Source organism: Colletotrichum fructicola, assembly GCF_000319635.2.
Source record: "Colletotrichum fructicola Nara gc5 chromosome Unknown KSG_Nara_v1_contig06, whole genome shotgun sequence".
Classification (NCBI taxonomy): Eukaryota; Fungi; Ascomycota; class Sordariomycetes; order Glomerellales; family Glomerellaceae; genus Colletotrichum; species Colletotrichum fructicola.
Window position 1 is genome coordinate 1,076,039 of NW_027094056.1, and position 17,841 is coordinate 1,093,879.

At 50.6% G+C, this 17,841-nt stretch overlaps 6 protein-coding genes across 6 annotated transcripts; 4 read left to right on the plus strand and 2 right to left on the minus strand.

Annotated features, from left to right (window-relative positions):
- Nucleotides 1–490: 490 nt before the first annotated feature.
- On the plus strand, nucleotides 491–4,102 carry HIP1-0 (Amino-acid permease GAP3; the record flags this gene model as incomplete). The annotated part of the gene is made up of 9 exons (XM_032022802.1): nucleotides 491–655; nucleotides 717–960; nucleotides 1,033–1,119; nucleotides 1,185–1,396; nucleotides 1,457–1,931; nucleotides 1,986–2,227; nucleotides 2,301–2,423; nucleotides 3,048–3,830; nucleotides 3,884–4,102. 9 exons carry the CDS (start codon nucleotides 491–493, stop codon nucleotides 4,100–4,102), a joined length of 2,550 nt encoding a protein of 849 aa, XP_031880343.1.
- Nucleotides 4,103–4,179: 77 nt separating this feature from the next.
- STL1-2 (Sugar transporter STL1) lies at nucleotides 4,180–5,572 on the minus strand (the record flags this gene model as incomplete). The annotated part of the gene is made up of 4 exons (XM_032022801.1): nucleotides 4,180–4,385; nucleotides 4,438–4,561; nucleotides 4,614–5,131; nucleotides 5,182–5,572. 4 exons carry the CDS (start codon nucleotides 5,570–5,572, stop codon nucleotides 4,180–4,182), a joined length of 1,239 nt encoding a protein of 412 aa, XP_031880342.1.
- A 1,251-nt stretch (nucleotides 5,573–6,823) lies between these two features.
- OXDA-0 (D-amino-acid oxidase) lies at nucleotides 6,824–8,117 on the plus strand (the record flags this gene model as incomplete). The annotated part of the gene is made up of 4 exons (XM_032022799.1): nucleotides 6,824–6,855; nucleotides 6,910–7,047; nucleotides 7,101–7,198; nucleotides 7,282–8,117. The coding sequence occupies 4 exons, from the start codon at nucleotides 6,824–6,826 to the stop codon at nucleotides 8,115–8,117; spliced, it is 1,104 nt and encodes a 367-aa protein (XP_031880348.1).
- Nucleotides 8,118–11,808: 3,691 nt separating this feature from the next.
- On the plus strand, nucleotides 11,809–12,162 carry CGGC5_v010590 (uncharacterized protein; the record flags this gene model as incomplete). Its single annotated transcript, XM_032022797.1, has 1 exon — nucleotides 11,809–12,162. One exon carries the CDS (start codon nucleotides 11,809–11,811, stop codon nucleotides 12,160–12,162), a length of 354 nt encoding a protein of 117 aa, XP_031880453.1.
- Nucleotides 12,163–13,156: 994 nt separating this feature from the next.
- Nucleotides 13,157–14,460, plus strand: CGGC5_v010591 (uncharacterized protein; the record flags this gene model as incomplete). Its single annotated transcript, XM_032022796.1, has 2 exons — nucleotides 13,157–13,427; nucleotides 13,484–14,460. The coding sequence occupies 2 exons, from the start codon at nucleotides 13,157–13,159 to the stop codon at nucleotides 14,458–14,460; spliced, it is 1,248 nt and encodes a 415-aa protein (XP_031880423.1).
- A 226-nt stretch (nucleotides 14,461–14,686) lies between these two features.
- Nucleotides 14,687–15,923, minus strand: ddh-1 (D-2-hydroxyacid dehydrogenase; the record flags this gene model as incomplete). Its single annotated transcript, XM_066152384.1, has 3 exons — nucleotides 14,687–15,657; nucleotides 15,722–15,769; nucleotides 15,908–15,923. The coding sequence occupies 3 exons, from the start codon at nucleotides 15,921–15,923 to the stop codon at nucleotides 14,687–14,689; spliced, it is 1,035 nt and encodes a 344-aa protein (XP_066008285.1).
- Nucleotides 15,924–17,841: the final 1,918 nt, after the last annotated feature.

The window sequence follows — 17,841 nt, forward strand, 5'->3', positions numbered from 1 at the left end:
GATAATCCTTCCCTATCGCCCTCGAGGTTTGCTTCTTAGCGTTCGGCCAGCTTACGTACAATCCGATAGCCGTCTCTCAAACGCGCAACGCTGTTGCTTTTGAGATATCGAACTCAATCACTATCATCGGATACTCGTTCCGGAGATTTGACCCACATCACCCCGGACATCCCCTTGTAATCGTCGATGTAACGTGCCCGAGATATGCAATGCAGATACGGCGTCATCTTTCTTGTCTCTGGAAATGGCATTCATATTCCCTTCAATCTGAGCCTTGGAAAGCTTCCATAAATGGTAGCCTTGTCTGGTCAGTTTTGACAGAACACCGATGTCCCAATATTCAGACCTTTGCAGCATTCCATCTCGAGCGCTCTCCAAGCTAGTCTGCATCGCCAAGAAAATCAAGCGATAGTGACAGTCATAGAAATCTTTATACCAGTCGATTTGGACAGCTGCGAGTTTTGCAAATACCCACCGACTTTTGCTCACAATGCAGACGTCTCAGATATCCGACATGCAGGCCTCCGAGAAATCAGACCAGGAGAAGCAGTTGTCTCCCGTGCGCACCGCTGAATCTGTTCATCAGGGTCAGATCACATCCGATGAACAGGGGCAAGGGGACTTACACCGAGATTTCAGTCCACGGCATATTCACGTACGTTCTATCGAACTGTATACACATCTCCTTCGCTGCTAGGTCTAACGCATGGCCATAGATAATATCCCTAGGCTCCAGCGTGGGCAGCGGGCTTTTCATCGCGACTGGCAAGGCGTTAGCAACCGGTGGCCCCGGCACTATGTTCCTGGCTTACTTGATTGTATGCACTGGAGTTTGGTCCAATCTCCAAAGCCTGGGTGAAATGACCATCGCTTTCCCTGTTTCTGGTAGCTTTGTCAACTATGCCGGTCGATGGGTTGATCCTGCTCTGGCCTTTGGTGCAGGTTTTGCCGAATGGCTCGGTAAGTCTAGGTCCCAATCTTCATATTCATTATCTCCTTCGTTGTATGTCCTTCCCACTAACTGCGAAACAGGTTGGATCGCGGTATTCGCAGCTGAGGCTGAATTCTTCGTCGTTTTAATTGAGTACTGGACGACTGCAGTACCACACGCAGCTTTGAGTTAGTCATTCTCTCTCTCATTGTATCTTAACCGATTTCAAACTAATCAACGCGTGAACAAACAGTCTCGATCTTTCTATGCATCTGTCTCGTCGTCTTCTTCCTCCCAAACAAGTTCTTCGCTTGGCTTCAATCCATTGGATCGCTTGTCAAGATCATTCTTTTCGTCTTCGTTATTTTCCTCTCTCTTGCCTTGATCGCTGGCGCCGGCCCCACCGGATCTGTCAAAGACGGAAGCTATTGGCGTGAAGGAAAGGCATTCCAGAACGGATTCATGGTAACCATTCGACATTCACGTTTAGCGGATCGTCTTGGCGACTGACATATGTGATCCTAGGGCTTTGCGAGTTGCGCACTTCTAGCTATCTGGGCAGTTGGGGACCAAGTCTTCATTGGCGTCATGGGAGGAGAGGCCAGCTCGCCAAGATACTCGATGGCCCACGCGTCGACTCTGGTTCCAATCCGTGTCAGCTTCATGTATCTGGTTTGCGTGATCTTTATCGGCATCATAGTCCCATCAGATGACCCCCTTCTCCTTGGCGGATCCGGCTCGGCAGCATCGCCTTTCGTTATCGCAACACGGAACTCGGGCCTGGCGGGAATTCCAGACTTCATCAACGTCTGCATGATCATTGGCATATTGGCCATTGCATTGGAGTCGATATACCTTCCCTCTCGCATCATCCGTACCATGGCTTTTCAAGGTCTGCTTCCAGAGGTTCTGGCGAAGTGCGATGACAAAGGCCGTCCTAGATGGGCTCTTTTCATCAGCGCAGTCGTGGGTGTTATCTTGAGCTATCTCAGCTTGAGCAGTAAGATCCCTCATTCGTTGATTCACCGGCGAGATAGACTAACGTTAGGTGAAGGTGGTGGAACCACGGCGTTGAATTGGTTCATTTCGATCACAAGCGCCTCATTTTTCAGCAACTGGGCTATCATTGCCTTCACGAACTTGAGGTTTCATGCTGCTTTGCGAGCACAGAATGACAAGATTTTCAGCCAAAACTTTGCTTGGAAGTCTATTGCCTGGCCGTTTGCACCCATCTGGGGTCTTATTATATCCTCAATGCTTATGGTCTGTCTGGTTTATGCGGCTGTTAACCCTTCGGTGAGTAATTCAGGTTGAAGTCACCAGGGCTTCCAAGCTCCGTACCCATTCGTATCTGATGTTTCTTTTGCAGAACGCTTTCTCGGCTGAGAACTTTTTCGAGTACATGATCGGCCTTCTGATGATTGTGGGTGCTACGATTGGCTACAAGCTCGTTAGGCGCTCGCGTTGGGTCGATCCAGCAGAAGCTGACTTGGTAACTGGAAGGCATATTCTGAGAGACGAAGAAATTCAATTTCTCAACGAATACTACAGTAGACCTTTGTGGAGGAGGGTGATGACTTACCTATCATTGGTTTGAGAGAAGAACATGTTGTTCAATATGTGGAAGGGCCGTTTATGACTCCAAAGTCTACCATTTCATTCTTCTGGCTTTGTTGCCAAGTTACCATTCAAATGTATAAGACGCATTATGACAGACGTACCCGTGATTCAGTCCATTCATTGTGCAAAATGAAGTATGCCGACACCGGTGTGATCGGCGACGTTGGCGCATAGACTCCTCGGACGCCGAGTCGCGCTACGGCATCTCCATCCGGGCGGCGCTGTCATCTGTTCGGCTGTGGGGGCCACGAACCCCGGGAGCCAAGCAACGTCCGCTTCCATATGAACTCATGCCTGGCTATCAACACCCGGCAATACATGCGGGGAAGGGAGAAGGATTTCGCAGGAAATTAGGTCTGATAAGACACCCTAGTGGTCGTCGCTGAAACCTGCTAGTTTTGAGAATACTTCTGTAGGTATGCACTACCGGCTGTAACCCCGCGGCATCGGATGCGTATCCCGATGTGAACGTTGATAACGTAGCTTGACTGCCCAGGACTGCCTCATATGGGCTACCATAGTGGCTAATCATAGTTCTTTGCATCTGGGCACCATGTCCGAGGATAAACAGACTGTCGTTATCGCCGGTGCCGGTGATCTCGCGCAGTATCTCGCCGAGGAGTTCAAAGTCGACAACACGCACGATGTGCTTCTCATATCCCGAAAGGAACGCGAATTCTTCACCAAATTAGGTGTCACTACTCATGAAATAGATGAGTACTCTGCCGACAGCGTCTTGGCTGTTCTTGAAAAAGTGAACGCCACCGTGCTCATTTCGACCCTGCACACCGACGATCCGGCGCTCTACACGTCATTGCACAAGGCACTGCTACTGGCCTGCAAGGCTTCCAAGACATGCAAGCGGTTTATACCCAGCGAGTTCTTAGGAAATTTGCGCAAGTTTGACAACATCCCACGCGGAATCGCTCGCGCGCGGAGAGCTTTCCGCTCGAAGTTACTGAACGAGTCTGAGATCAAGTGGACTCTTGTTAACCTTGGATGGCTAGCGGATTACTTTGTTCAGCAGCCTGATGGATCAAGAAGCTACATTAGCCCCTTCCCTCAAGGATGGCCGATCAACATGGAGGAAGGAACCGTTCGAGTGATCGGTACTGGGGATGAACCGGTGTGCTGGACAGCGGCACGAGATGTAGCGAAGGCAGTTGTGAAGCTCGTATCTCACGACGAGTGGCCTGATCATGTCTATGTATTCGGAGAGATCGGATCATGGAACCAAGCAATCGAGAAGGTCGAGCGCTACTATGGAGTTACATTAACTGTTGGTCGGTCCTGTTTCCCGTACGAATATAGATAGACTGACTTTGTGAACAGCGAACACACGTCACCCAAGACGACATATCCCGAGACTTGGCTAATGAGGCAGTGGTCGAAAAGTGGTACAGGGCTACCATTGACGAGTGGTCACAAGCTGGTGCAACTGCTGTGCCTCTGGAAGAAGCACTTCATCAGCGCGAGAGATACTTTGGGGAGGTCAAGTTCAGAGATATCAACGAACTATTACGTAGCTCGGAACGTATGCAGATCATTTGAGCAATAGTAATAACATGAGACAGTCTATGCCCTCACCTCCTCAAGCTGATCCAACTGAATGTTGCCTTGCTTCGAATCTACGCGAGCTTCCAAGGCATGCTGGCCCGGTTGGACTGTTCTTCCACCAGTCGAGTAAACTCCGCCCGTGACACCACCTTTCGTGAACAGGAGCGGGATATCTTCCAGCTCGATCCTTTGGTCTCTGGGTAGAAGAAGTAGACCATGGGTATGAACAGAATGTTTAGAACGGCGAAGATGATGAACGTTCTCCACTCAATGTTTGCTTGTAAATTCTCGTCAGTCCGCTTCAAATACTGGAGAATAGTCAAACCCACCGAAGGAAATAGGGGTAATCTTCACTACAGCAAAGACGGCCATCCAGTTCCAGCCAGAAGCAATTGCCTGCATTTTGGAGCGTACTCGGGTGGTCGAAAGTTCAGACGGGTAAAACCACGGGACCTAAAATCGTTCAGTCTTTATGCATGCGCTTCCAACAGGTTTCCGTACTTACAGGAAGCCATCCAACGCCGTAGAAGAGCTGGAATAGGAAGATGAAGGCAACTGCTCCAGATGCTGCTCCACTGGAGCCCCTGGTCAACAGTATTGTAACCATGACAAAACCATGATTCGAGCAGAACATTGTTGACGGACCTGGCAGGTAGTAGTTGATCATGTTGGAGCCACTGAATTGTTGGCCAAGTTGCACGGAGATGGTAAGGATCAGCCGGCGAAGGTTTTGTTGAGAACCCCATGAGAAGAGCTCTCTGAAACGGAACGGACCGTCGCGTTTCTCCTCCTCAAGCCCGGGCTGGATATCCAGCAAGACTCTTTCAACGGCTTCGTCATCCAGAGGTTTGTCTAAAATAGCAGCGATAACGTCTCTGCCTTCCTCATATCGGTCGCGTGCAACAAGCCATCGAGGTGTCTCAGGAAGTCCGACGATCTGGAGAACAATGAAGACGGCGAAGAACGCTTGGAAGGCTAGAGGGAATCGCCATTGGAAAGAATATTCGTAGAAACTGGTACCATCTTGTGCATGAAGTCAGCATCTGATCCACGGTCAAGGCAGGGTCGCTCACAATCAGTCCAGTATGCAATGACAACCCCCAGGATTGTCACCGTCCCTTGAAGTGTCAGGAGAGCGCCACGAATGCTGGCTGGAGCGCACTCGCTAAGATATACGGGTGCTGTTGATGAGTTCATGCCGTTGCCAATACCGGTGATGATGCAACCAGCAAGTAGAGTGGCGAGGTTCTCCGACGCTCCCAAGAGAATCGAACCAATGATCATTATTGTGGCTCCGGACATGAGCATACTCCGCCGACCAAGTCTTTCGCCGATGAAGTAGGAGATAATTGAGCCTACGACACATCCAATGTTGTACAGAGAGGTGATATTGCCTTGCATATCAGGATCCGGATTGTTGAAGTCCCGGGCGAATCGATTTTCGGCACCGATGATACCAGACATGACACCTAGATGAGGGCGAGACTTAGCATCAATCTGGTGCGTTAGGAGGATCGCGCATGATGAACTAAACCTGGCCGTATCCCAGCAGCAGGAAGGCCTGGCAGGATGCCGCCGTGACTGCGAAGACAAGCTTCCTGCCTCGAAAATGATGTTTCCACGGCAAGCCCATAGCGAACAATAATGATGGTTATTATCAACAGTTATCTTCTGGTCAATAAAGCAAGATAATATTGGCCGAGCTTGACCATTGCGACATCAAACCGTTATCACAGAGACTGCCGTCGGCACTTATTAAAGAGCATGCTTCGCGCATAAATATACCGAAATTCCTATGCTTGTCAATCGAGCTGCCAAGAAGATCTACCCTTCCCCAGAAATCCGGGGCAAAGTTTCGGGCAGGGAAGGGGTAGTTGTCGCGTGGAGATGTACCGATCCGTCAACGTCATTGGTCTGTCACACCCTCCCCTCCTCACTACCGGCATGAGATCTCGAATGGAGTAGAATCCGTCGTCTTGGCTCCCAACCCACGAACATGGTTTTAATGATGATTTGATAATCTCAAGCAGCCAGATTGGTCATTAATACAACGCGTCTTCTAGGTGTTCCTCGGTGGCGGGTTGCTCGGTGCTCGGGACAATTGGAACCTTTTAGAGGTTCAAGTCTTGGCTTCTCCACGTGGTCGCCGGCTTCTTCTGAAACAACATCTAGTGTCAACCGTTCGAGCCGGTCAAGTCCCTCCTCCCTCTGGTGTAATGCCAAATTAACGATGTCCTTCAAGAGATTCGATGATGGCGTAGATTCCTATTCTTGCCAGCGGTCCTATGACGTGTAAACACGACGTGCCGGCATGGCTATTATTCACACTGCGCAGAAAGATGGTGACTCTCTCAACACAATTGGCCCTCACCGCCGGTCTCATGTTTCAACGCAGTTTTCAAAAACGAAGCATCGTTTGGTTAAACAGAAGCCCAGTCCAAGGTGTTGGACCCCTATGGTTGCAATTGGTGTGCGGAGTTGACGCGTCGGGAAGGGTTCGGCGGCCGCATCCGATTATCTTGCATGATATGTGTCTACCCCATCCAACCGTTCGTTCCACATTGCTATGACGGTAAAGATTACATTTGACTTCCTATCCTCAATTTACTAGAAGTAGATTGCACCACTTATTTAAAAGGCTTCGCATCTCGAACTTCACTAGTCTTAACATTACCAACATATTGTCAGGCGTTTTTGGTGCATGAGACTATTGAAATGGCTGCAACGACAAACATCGTGGTCCTCGGGTACGATTATTTCTTTATTCTCATCTCTCAAGATCAGAGGAGCTAACTTCACAGCGCTGGAGTGTCAGGTCTCACAACCGCCCTGCTCTTGTCTAAGAATAAGGCCAACTCTGTCACGATCGTAGCGAAGCACATGCCAGGAGACTATGACATCGAGTATGCGTCACCTTGGGCGGGAGCAACCTTCCAACCGTAAGTAAAATCCACTCAACATTGGCGTGAAAAGAAATGACGAATGGTTTCAGTATGTCTGAAGAAGAAGACAGCAGATGGGAGCGCCGTACTTGGCCAGAGCTGTCACGTCTGGCATCTTCTGTCCCTGAAGCTGGTATTCATTTTCAAAGTAAGTCATTGTCTTTTATAACTCTAAGATACTTAGTACTGGGCTAGTCATTCCATTCATATCGTGATGCTCTTGTCAACTAGGAACTCACATCTACCGCCGGAACAAAGACTTTGAAGGCGAAGATGTGCCGTTTGGGCCACTTTTCTCTCCAAACTCATGGCTTCGCAATCTGTTCTCGGACTACCGCGACCTAAAATACGAGGAACTTCCCAATGGAGTAGATTCTGGGTTTGAGTACACAGGTGTTTGCATCAACACATCTCTTTATCTGCCCTGGCTAGTTGGCCAATGCAGAGCTCAGAATGTAGTCCTCAAGCGTGGCGCAGTCTCTCATATTGACGACCTAAAGACGATGCACCACAGCGGAAAGCCTGCCGACGTCCTCGTCAATGCTTCCGGTCTTCAGGCTCGTGATTTAGGGGGCGTTATGGATAGATCACTTGTCCCAATCAGAGGCCAGATTGTCCTGGTGCAGAATGAAGCAGGACCTCTCTACAACATATCGGGAACGGATGACGGAGATGCCGAAATCTCGCATTTGATGATGCGCGCATCTGGAGGAGGTACTGTGTTGGGCGGCACTTACGACAAGGGAAACTGGAGCCCGGAGCCTGACATGAACATCGCCAAGCGGATCATCAAGCGTTGTGTGGCGTTGTCTCCTCAGCTTGCGAATGGAAAGGGGGTAGAAGGTGTCGAAATCATAAGACACGGAGTTGGATTGCGGCCCTGGAGAAAGGGCGGTGTCCGACTGGAGACGGATTTCAATTTGTCAACAAAGGAAACTCTAGTGGTCCACAACTATGGACATGCTGGCTGGGGATACCAAGGCTCTTATGGTTGCGCTGAGTACGTGGTTGAGCTTGTCGAAGGTTTCCAAAAGGATAGAAACGTCGTTGATAAGGCAAAACTTTGAAGGTTCTTGCATTTATTAAGCTCTGCAATAGTCGAGCGAAGCATCATACCTTAGGCCGGATATTAGAGACCGCCTATTTTTTTTGTGCTGTGTTGACTACTTTTCCTGTCGTTGTTCTACTTTATCGTCGTACTTCAATCGTCGTCGTCGCTTCTATAGTTATCATCGCTTCTGTTATCGCCGTCGTTTATACCGTCGTCGTCGTCCTCGCTAATACTATCGTCTCGGACAGGTGTGATTAAATACACAGGAAATATAGCCGCGCAGACACAGGCAAAATAGGCGGTCTCGGTTATTAGGCAGCATTATTCCACCTAAGGCGTGATCACGCGGAAAGACAAATGTTTAGAACGGCTCCACATACAATTGTATGAAGGGTTCCAGTTTGCACCATTCACAAGTAAGAACATAATGGTTTGGGTTGTATTTGGTGAAGTCAAGTCTACTCCGAATTTTGCAAGACGCCTCAAAGCCTTGGGAAGATAAAACTTCAATCTACGATTTCCCCTGCCCGCTTCTAACCCAATCGCTGACTCCCTTGGTTTCGCTCGCCTCTGGTAGAGACATCTAGAAGTTACAGCAATGAAACTTCCCATCCGACTGTGTGTGGCAGTCTTTGCTGAAGCATAGGCCCTTGCAGTTGGAGTACGTGTCAAAGCCTTGAGGCTGGCATGCCTTAGCAGCCTGGGGCGCGGCGCTGACGGCGGTTGCTGCAACGAGGCAGAAGATGACTTCGAAGAATCTCATGTTGGAGCTACACATGATGTTAGAGGATAGGACACTAACAGAAGCATCAGTTCCTGGAGATACTGACTTGGTGGTGCGTATGCGCGCGTAATGAGGTTTTCTTGATATTTGGCAAGAGCCGAAAGACTGATAGCTAGTTTGGAGGCTTTGGAGTTCCTGTAGTCGATGATCTGCATATAATTGGGGAGAGATATTCTGCCTATTTATATTTGGACTTCTTCCATATCAGCTGCAAACTTCGTGATATATAGTTTACCAAAGCGAGTCATTTCTCAAATTCTCCTATATCTGACAAGCTTTCTTACGTTCCATGGGTATAGGCTATTTTGAACCCGAAGCCATCGTGAAAGCTGAGTTCTAGCCCATGGTGTAGTTACAGGTGGGAGCCCAGCCAATAATTCAAACCTCCCGTCGGCTGTCATATACTTGACTTTGTGCTACGGCGGTGTGAAGAATGGGCCTCCCATGTATGATAAGTCGCCGCCGCTAAGTTATCCTGCGTCTTGCATGGCGGGGCCTCCGGGCGAGAAGCTTCCCTTTAGAAGTTAGGCGCCGGCTGGATAAAAGCGCGCCGAGCTGACAAGAACTGAGGTGTAGCCGGAGATAAAGACAAGCGTGTGTCTTCGGGTGTTATGAACTTTCAATCTCAGAATCGCCAAAGTTTCTGCATACAACTACCATTCAAGTACGCGTAATCAGACAACTTCTAGAACAGCAAAGAGTATTTCCTTCTAAAGTTTCCAGTTCTGTGACTAGTCATGAGTGCTTGGATGCCCATGGCCTTAAGGTTTGGGCAAGTAAGACGGCATGAGAACAATTTCCGAGGGAAACGTACGGAAGAGGATTACGAAATATCCGGTCCTTGCCAGTTCCGAGTCATTTCTCCTAGGGCGCAAGGGAATGCGACGAGCTCGCTAGGAGGCCGGCATGGCCGCGTAATTTATTTAAGCTCGGTCAGAAGTTCTCTCTGCCATCTGAATGCGGAGAACCCTTGAATCTCGAACGATTCCAGCAGACTGGTCAGAAAGCTTATTTTGACTTTCTACTCCTTTATCCAACCTCTAATAGACTATTTTTGAACCCGGTGGTGAATACATTCCACAATAAATTGTCACAACCAGATATTTACTCACGTATATATGTTGACAAGAACATGAAAGCCCCCGTGGGAACTGGTGGTGATGATTTACCGTGTGTACAGCTACGCCCGTAGGCTGTATCTCCCAACAGTCTATCAAATCTGCCGTGCATTCTCGGGCTACTCCATCTATTAGCGTGCTTCGGCTCTCATCCGCCGTAGTTCGAAGCTTATTTGATCGAGCTACTGTCCGGTCCGAGCAGGTCGTGATGGCCGGCATGGGTGTCACGGTGTCCCCAGCGCATCGAGCTAATGGAACCGCTACCCTACCACACTCTCCAACCTGGGTGACCATGAAATCTTGTCTGCAGAGACCCAGATTCAGTCTGAGGGGGTGGCTTAGATCTGAAGGGGCGAATGCATTGCCAACTTCGTCTCGAATTGAGCCCTCTCCTAGAACACCCGGTAGATGACGAGGACACAATACTTCGCGTTTCACCGTCCACAATCTGCTTACTGCTCTGCTCTTTGTTCTACACAGCCATTACACAGCCCAGAATGCCAAATGTAAGACGGATCAACTTTCGTGCTTGTCTCCATTGTTGCCCATTCCTTCGTCGCGAACGGTCAAATGGGAATCGCAGTTAAGAGCCAGCGGTGGAACAGCCAGTTGTAGATTTCATGCGACATGCGAGGTAACCATCCTTCTTGATAACCGGCTGTGATACTTGGGTTGCAATCGTTTGCCAGTGCTTCATGGAACCTAAACGATTGACCGAACGCCTGCAGACTGCGTCTTGGCCTCGGTTCCTAGATTAGACTGTCACTCAACTATCCGACACCAACCTGGCGCAGACTCCCGAAGTGACAACTCGTCTATCAGATCAACAAGACTAAGTGTGACAACTCATGCAAGCAAGCGGCATATTTGAACTGTTGGAGGATTTGGCCGACATACGGCCTGGTCAATCATACCGTCACGTCTTGTATTGACGACGGCATTGGAGTATCCGTATGTCAACCCTTTTTTTCAGATCGATAGACGCATTCCGAGGAGTTATTTCTCTGAAAAGGACTGCCGTTCCCGCTTGTACAAATACTTAAGACTGTCTTCCCATCTTTGTTTTTGTTTTGGTGGGTCTGTGAATGCAATGGCCGAAGATAAATCTGAAGAGCCTCCAATACATCAGCCTTCTTCTCCGTTCTGCTACACCTCTCTCTAGGACAGATGTTTGGTGCGGGAAGATGGACGGAGTGTTTATTGAACCGAATCTGACAACTACACATGGCACCCGTTAGTAGGGTGTGACCACTACATCAAAGGCATCACCTTCCAGCTCTTGGCTGTTTTACTCAAAGGCTATGCCTCACTGGATTCTAATTCAGGTACGACGTGCGTGACAATAAGACGAAAGTCGCTTGCTTTATTCGCATGTATGAAGGCAAATACATCATACTGGGTCCATTGGTTACGTATGTTGCGATCTTCTTACTGGACGAAGCACCGACCGAAGTGCTCTTACTGGATTTACCTACTGTGTACACTCTTCAGGGTGGGCTATGAAACTTCCTCGACATGAAGGAAAATATGTGAGACAGGCTCCATGTTTGAAGATTGTATTTAGCAGTAGAAGTATTACAGATCTAAACAGCCTAGGTAAACACACGTATATAAAGAATCGCTATGTTCTTCGTAATTTAGCTCGAATCTGAGTCAACAGACAGGCAACATCTGAACATCACCGCAACTATAAAGAATAAGGCAAGCTACGATATTTACTAATTTTGAAACCCTGTTATTCTCCTATATACCTTGTCTGACTTATTTAGGGACCAGACCCAAGCAGCAGTACCCATCTACCAACCATGCGTTTCGCCACCTCCCTCATCATCTCCGTCCTCGCCATCACCGCACAAGGGGCCGTTTCAAATGACGATTCCATTGCCATGACCCCGCGCGAGGAACTCGTCGACCGGCAAAACCAGGTCTTCTCGCTCGACAAACGGGACTGTGTAAAGACCGGGTGCAAGTGCGACACCCGCGGCTACCAGCGAAGAGTCTGCGGGGCCTGCAAGCACCCTGACACTAAGAAGTACATCGTCACGAGAAAGAGGGTCAGAAACCACATATACGAGTGTTCGGCTGATGGCGAGTCTTGCTGTGACTATGGGGTTGCTGATGATTGTGGCAAAAAGGGGCAGAGATGCCTCTTTGTCTAGAGAGGTCTTCAACGCTTCCGGGGGAGGGGGGCTGAAGACAACAGGCAGTAGTGGACTATTTCGAAAGATTGTTTTACTTTTTTATTTAATTTCTCTGAAGCTACTAGTCACTCTCTAAGCGGGATTAGAATGCGTTATGCACAGGAGTCTTGCTATCCGGGCGGATACTTCTAGCTAACCGGGCGGATAACTACCTATATTAGGTCTTGTAGTTGATTTTATCTCGATTAACTTCTATTATTTCCATCGCTATTCCTATCCCTCTCTCTGTCCCTATTATTATCGTCGTCGTCGTCGCCGTTAGTGTCGTTATATTCACATCTACACCCGCCCGGTTAGTCAAAAGTATCCGCCCGGATAGCAAAACTCATGCACAGCTCAGCTATCAGTAGAGCCCATCCAAGGCAAGGATCAACGTTAGCAAAAATTGTGGATGGCATTTTATGTCTGCTTCTGCTGCCATTAGAATCCCCGGGGACATTATGTCTTAGTCAAATCATAGTAACATTAGTCTAGCAACACGTACATTCTCAAAATATCCTGAAAGAACATCGAAGACTCATCAAGCCAGGCAGAGTGGATCAGACAGCCAAAGACAGATGACCTAGAACCCATGCTTGGTTTTAATACACAGCACTTGGTTCCAAACTCATAAAGCCCCTCTTGTTCTTTTGGCGTAATAATGATTCTAGAGGGTTTTGACGCTTTGATGGTATGGCAATACCGAGCCACCTTGGGGAAGACGTTCCTCGATTTGTGGTAATGTCTGTCAGCAGGGGCCATGGCTCACTCGGGATCATGGTTGCGGCCTAAGAACGTCCACGTCTGAATTCATGACAGTGAACGCTCTAGTAAACAAAGATCTTTTCTCTTTTATCTTGATTTCACCCTCGTAGCTTCTACAAGACTCTCTTCCCTCAAACCTCGGACCTCTTCACTTGCTACCACTCATCCCCGACGATCTTAGGCTTGTCATCTCTGCCCATTGACACAGATGGCGGCTAGCAACCGTCAATCCCCCGAAGATGTGGGAATGGCCGACGCCCCAGAGAAGCCACCCGCCACGTCTGAAGAGCGCGAAAAGTTCATGGAGCAAAAGTTCGCCAGCGTGCTGCGCCAAGAGAAGCGCACGCTCCGGAGCTTCTACGATGCCCAGGAAAAGGGCGCCGCAAAGTGGCTCGTCAACAGAGGTGTCCAGGTTGTCTCGGCCTCCTGGTTCGAGTGGGAGGTTCACGTGAAGGTCTGGGCCAAACTTTCCGCTACAGGTTCGTCACGATCGCCTCCCATCTCCATTGTTTTGTACATCCTGACCGACGAACAGGACCGAAACAGACCCAGCAGACCGACGTCGGAGAGTTTCCATGGATATACGAAGAGCCCAGCATGGCTCCCGACGGCTCGACCGACGCCTCCCAGTTGTTCGCCGAACTCAGACTCGCAATCATCAGAGAGAACAGCCTGCCAGCCCTCACCCGCATCGAGAAGCGTCTTCCGTTGATGAATGAAGAGCCGGAGATGGCGCGCAACTTCAGGGGCGGAATGGACCTCGCACTCCGCCAGGTTATTTGGGACGATGTCTTCCTCGGCGAGCCTTGTGTGCCTGGCCATCCATTCGAGGTAGTCATCCCCTTCGCCGAGAAGCTCCGCACGCATGGAGTCCTCGATGCCGACGAGCTGCGAAAGCACCTCCCCGCCGCCGTTCACGGCCGAATCATCCGTCGCCTCAATCCCAGCGGACACTACGTCTCAGTCATCGTCTTCGGCCTCGCGCCCAACGCCTTCGATAACCCGATGAATCGCATGAACCTGGCTCTGAGCTACAACATGGCGCTCAACTGGGCCAGGAAGATCGTCGTCACCGGCACCAGCTGCCCTGTTTCCGACGCCTTCAAGAACTTCATGATCAGGCCCGTCCAGAAGGAAGGTGAAGGTGCTTCGCAGGTTGTTGGTCTAGCGGAGCAAAGGGTCTTCACTGATGAAGAGCTGAAGCGATGCGAGCACGCCCTCGCGCTCATGCCGTGGACCTCAGAGGCGGACCATGCCGCTTACCGCGTGGGCCACTGGCTGCAGCAGCAAATCGCCCTCACCCCAGTCCAGGATCGCTACAAGCTTTTGCAAAAGTGGTGCCAGCAGAAGCACACCAATCTCGAGAACCTCACGCCGGTTGAGCTAAGAGATGCCTGCCGCCTTGCTTGGGAGAAGAAGATCTCGGAGTGGATGACGGAGCGGGAGATCACCAGCTGGTCATGGAACATGGAAACCTTCTACGCAAGACAGATTGCAGCCGTCGACTGCTAAGAAAGAATTCGAAGCTAGAAGAGGAAGATAAGCACCGTGACACAAAGTCCTGTGGGAGATTCTGGAAGGATCAGATGCGACAAAAGACAACAAGAGGGCTTTGTATTGATCATGTTCATACGCTTTGTATTTACTCCCATAGCACCCGTCTAATTACCTCCCAATCATGCTTTTTTTCCTTTTACATAATCCCGTCCGATCCAAGCGCCCCTCCAAAACCCCCGTTTCAGATGACGTTCTTCAGCGGCTGGCCGGCCAGGAACCGTCTCAAGTTGTACGCCGTCAGGGCCTCCGCACCCTGGGGCCGGCCGCCAGCAGCGTGCGGGGAAACGATAACGTTCGGCGCCTTCCACAGCCGGCTCGACTCGGGCAACGGCTCCGTGACAAACACATCCAGCGCGGCGCCGCCGACCTGGCCGGCCTCGAGCGCATCCACCAGCGCGTCCTCGTCGACGGAGGTGCCGCGGCCGACGTTGACGACCCACGCGTGCTTGGGCAGCAGCTTGAGGCGCTCGGCGTTGAGGGCGTTCTTGGTGGCGTCGGAGCCGGGCAGGATCATGACGAGGGCGTCGGTCTCGGGGAGCAGCTCGGCGAGCTTGTCCTCGCCGTAGACCTCGACGCCGTCGCGCACGCCCTGGCCGCGGGCGATGCCCTTGACCTGGGCGCCGAGGCCGCGGAGGTGCGGGGTGAGCGACTTTGCGATGTTGCCGAAGCCCCAGATGAGGACGCGGGCGTCGCGCAGGGTGGTGAAGGCGCCGGCGGGGCGGTCGGGCTGGGGCCCGCCGAGGTGGTCGGGCCACTTGTTCTGGAGCTGGTAGTCGCGCATCTCGTAGAAGCGGCGGGCGGCGTTGAGGAGGAGGCCGAGGGCGTGCTCGGCGACGGTGTGGTCGTGGAGGCCGGAGCCGGTGGTGACGGTGATCTTGGTGGCGTCGAAGCCGGCGTTGAGGACGTCGTTGGGGCCGGCGGCGAGGGACTGGATCCACTTGAGGTTTTTGAGGCGGCCAGCGGCGTCCTTGAGGTTGTCGGCGGAGTTGGTCCAGGTCACGAGGATCTCGGCGTCGGTGTGCTCCTCGGGGATGGCCGTCTTGACGTCGTACGGGACGAGCTTCACGGAGAAGCCCTCCAGGGACTCGATGTCGAGCTTGAGGGAAGTTGGGTAGAGAAGCTTCATGGCGGCGGTGGTATCTGGGGCTGGATCTAGAGATGATGTGAGTATTTGGCCCGGCTCAACTTGTGGTGTTGGCACATGGAGGGTTCGTACCTTGGGATGCGGGATTAGGGATCTGGTCAAAGCAAAAGGATCGTGAAACTGGAAAAGAAAACGCGCGTGGTGAAGAGACTTGGGTTGTATGGGGTTTTACCTACTCGGCTACAGATTGGCCGACCGACAGCGATGACGGAGGAACGGGATAGCCGCGATTTCGTCTAAAATAGCGTGCTGCTTCACCAGTGTTCCCTGCCATGGTGGGGGAATACACCACACTACCACCCTTTGGTGGCACAAAGTGGGGGGTAGTGCCCCTCCCCCTCACGACAAAAATGGCGGGGTTCTCTGGAAATGAGGGACGAACACCGACACTGCGATGCCCCGACTCGCCGCGAATTGCCGTCAAATACGTGGTGGCCCACGCTCTAGCGCACCCAAATCATCTCTGACTCGTCCAAACGAGCAAGGAAGGTTGAGAAGACATCGGAAGAAATTGCTCTATTGGTCAATGGATGAATAGCCGGCACAAACACCGAGATGGTGTGCCACTTTCTGCCACTTTCCCGGATTTAAATCCGCGTCGGCAATGGAACCAACCTGTCTACACAGGTCCCCCAACCCCCATCCCATCGTTCCATGATGCATCAGACTTCTCCTCGTGACCGATCGGTGTGTGGTGATTCACCTTCGCCATCGGCTATCTACCGACTAGCCGTGCTAAGCTTCCGGGTATCGCATGCTCGCAAACGCATCGGCTCCGGCCAGCCGCACTGGATGAACCCGTCCAAGATACGGAGGTGCGGTTGGAGGAGTCCTGCGTGAGGGTTCTTGCTGCCTTTAATAGCCGCTGTTAGCTTCGCGAATGAAATTCATGCCTCTTGTATCGACCACCAATAGTCTCAAGGTTCTTTCGTAACCTTTGACGATCGAGATCGGTAACCGGTTGCCTCCCGTCGAAAGACTTTCGGATCGGGAAGAGGTTCGGCTCGGTACTCCTTGTGTGATTTCAAACCAATCTTATGATGCCGTGAGGAATCAATGACTAGTCGAAACTGCATTCAACGCCTGGTTGCTAAATGTCGATCTCGATGGCTGCAGTGTAATGACTCTTGGTCGAAGGATGTTCGTATGGCTTGAAATCTGGCGGAGGATTTCTAGTCCATAATTCCATAACAGATGTGTTGAGGATAGCCTTTCCGCGCCAAGTATGGGAATAGTTCAATATCCTTTTTGCGAAGGCCATCGTCTGTGATACCTCTCGGACATGCTGTGTGGGTTGTTCTGGAAGCACAGGTTGACTTGACCTGGAAAATGTCTTGGAGGCCTTTTTCAGACGAGTACTTGAACTTATCAGTCCTTGGAAGCATGTGTGATCTTATGTTTCCCTTCGCTATGATACATAGAGGAAGGTCTCCAGGGGCGAGGAAAGGCTTGACAGTGGACAAAAGCCGAGGTACTTGCCTCGTCCCGAAGTTTGCGACATTATCGGGTCAGAACAATGAATGTTTTTCGATTTCTTTTGGTGTTAGGTATTGAGGAGTCAGACTCGAGTGATGAAAGCAAGACTCAATGAGTAAAGACAAAAGAGAGCCGATGAGGGGTTAGGAGGGCAAGGAATATTTATACCCGCTGAGCCCATGACACAGCAACACAGCAACACGGTGTGCATGCAAGTCTTCTTGGCTACCTCGAACAAAGTACATATTATGAATGGCATTCAACGTCTACTCAAGGCGAATTTTGCCATTGATTTTCAGGTCTTTGCAGGCGTTCGCCCACAACACAGTCTTCATCCAATGCAATATAGGACTATCCCATCAACCATGGCGGACTACGGCACTTCTCATCAGCCGATATCTTCAGTTTTCCCCTACTTCGCCTATACACAATAACGGTTACTTACTAGAGAATTCCGTCGATCTTTTCTGATTGGGAAAAGGTCCCTAGCCGACTAGCACTTCATGGGATACCACGTCCTAAAGGAGTAAATGGGCAAGGAAGGATCCGTTCTAGACTTCATGTGGATTCCTGAATCAGTAAAGATCACCTACCTGGGCTATTATTCGTTGATCGCAGTGTGGGGGTTCTGCAGTAGTGTCAGGCCTTCTAAGTTGGTTCTCTTCATCCATAGTATAACGTACTTACTTCCTGTAATGAGGTTTCAAACCATGAGA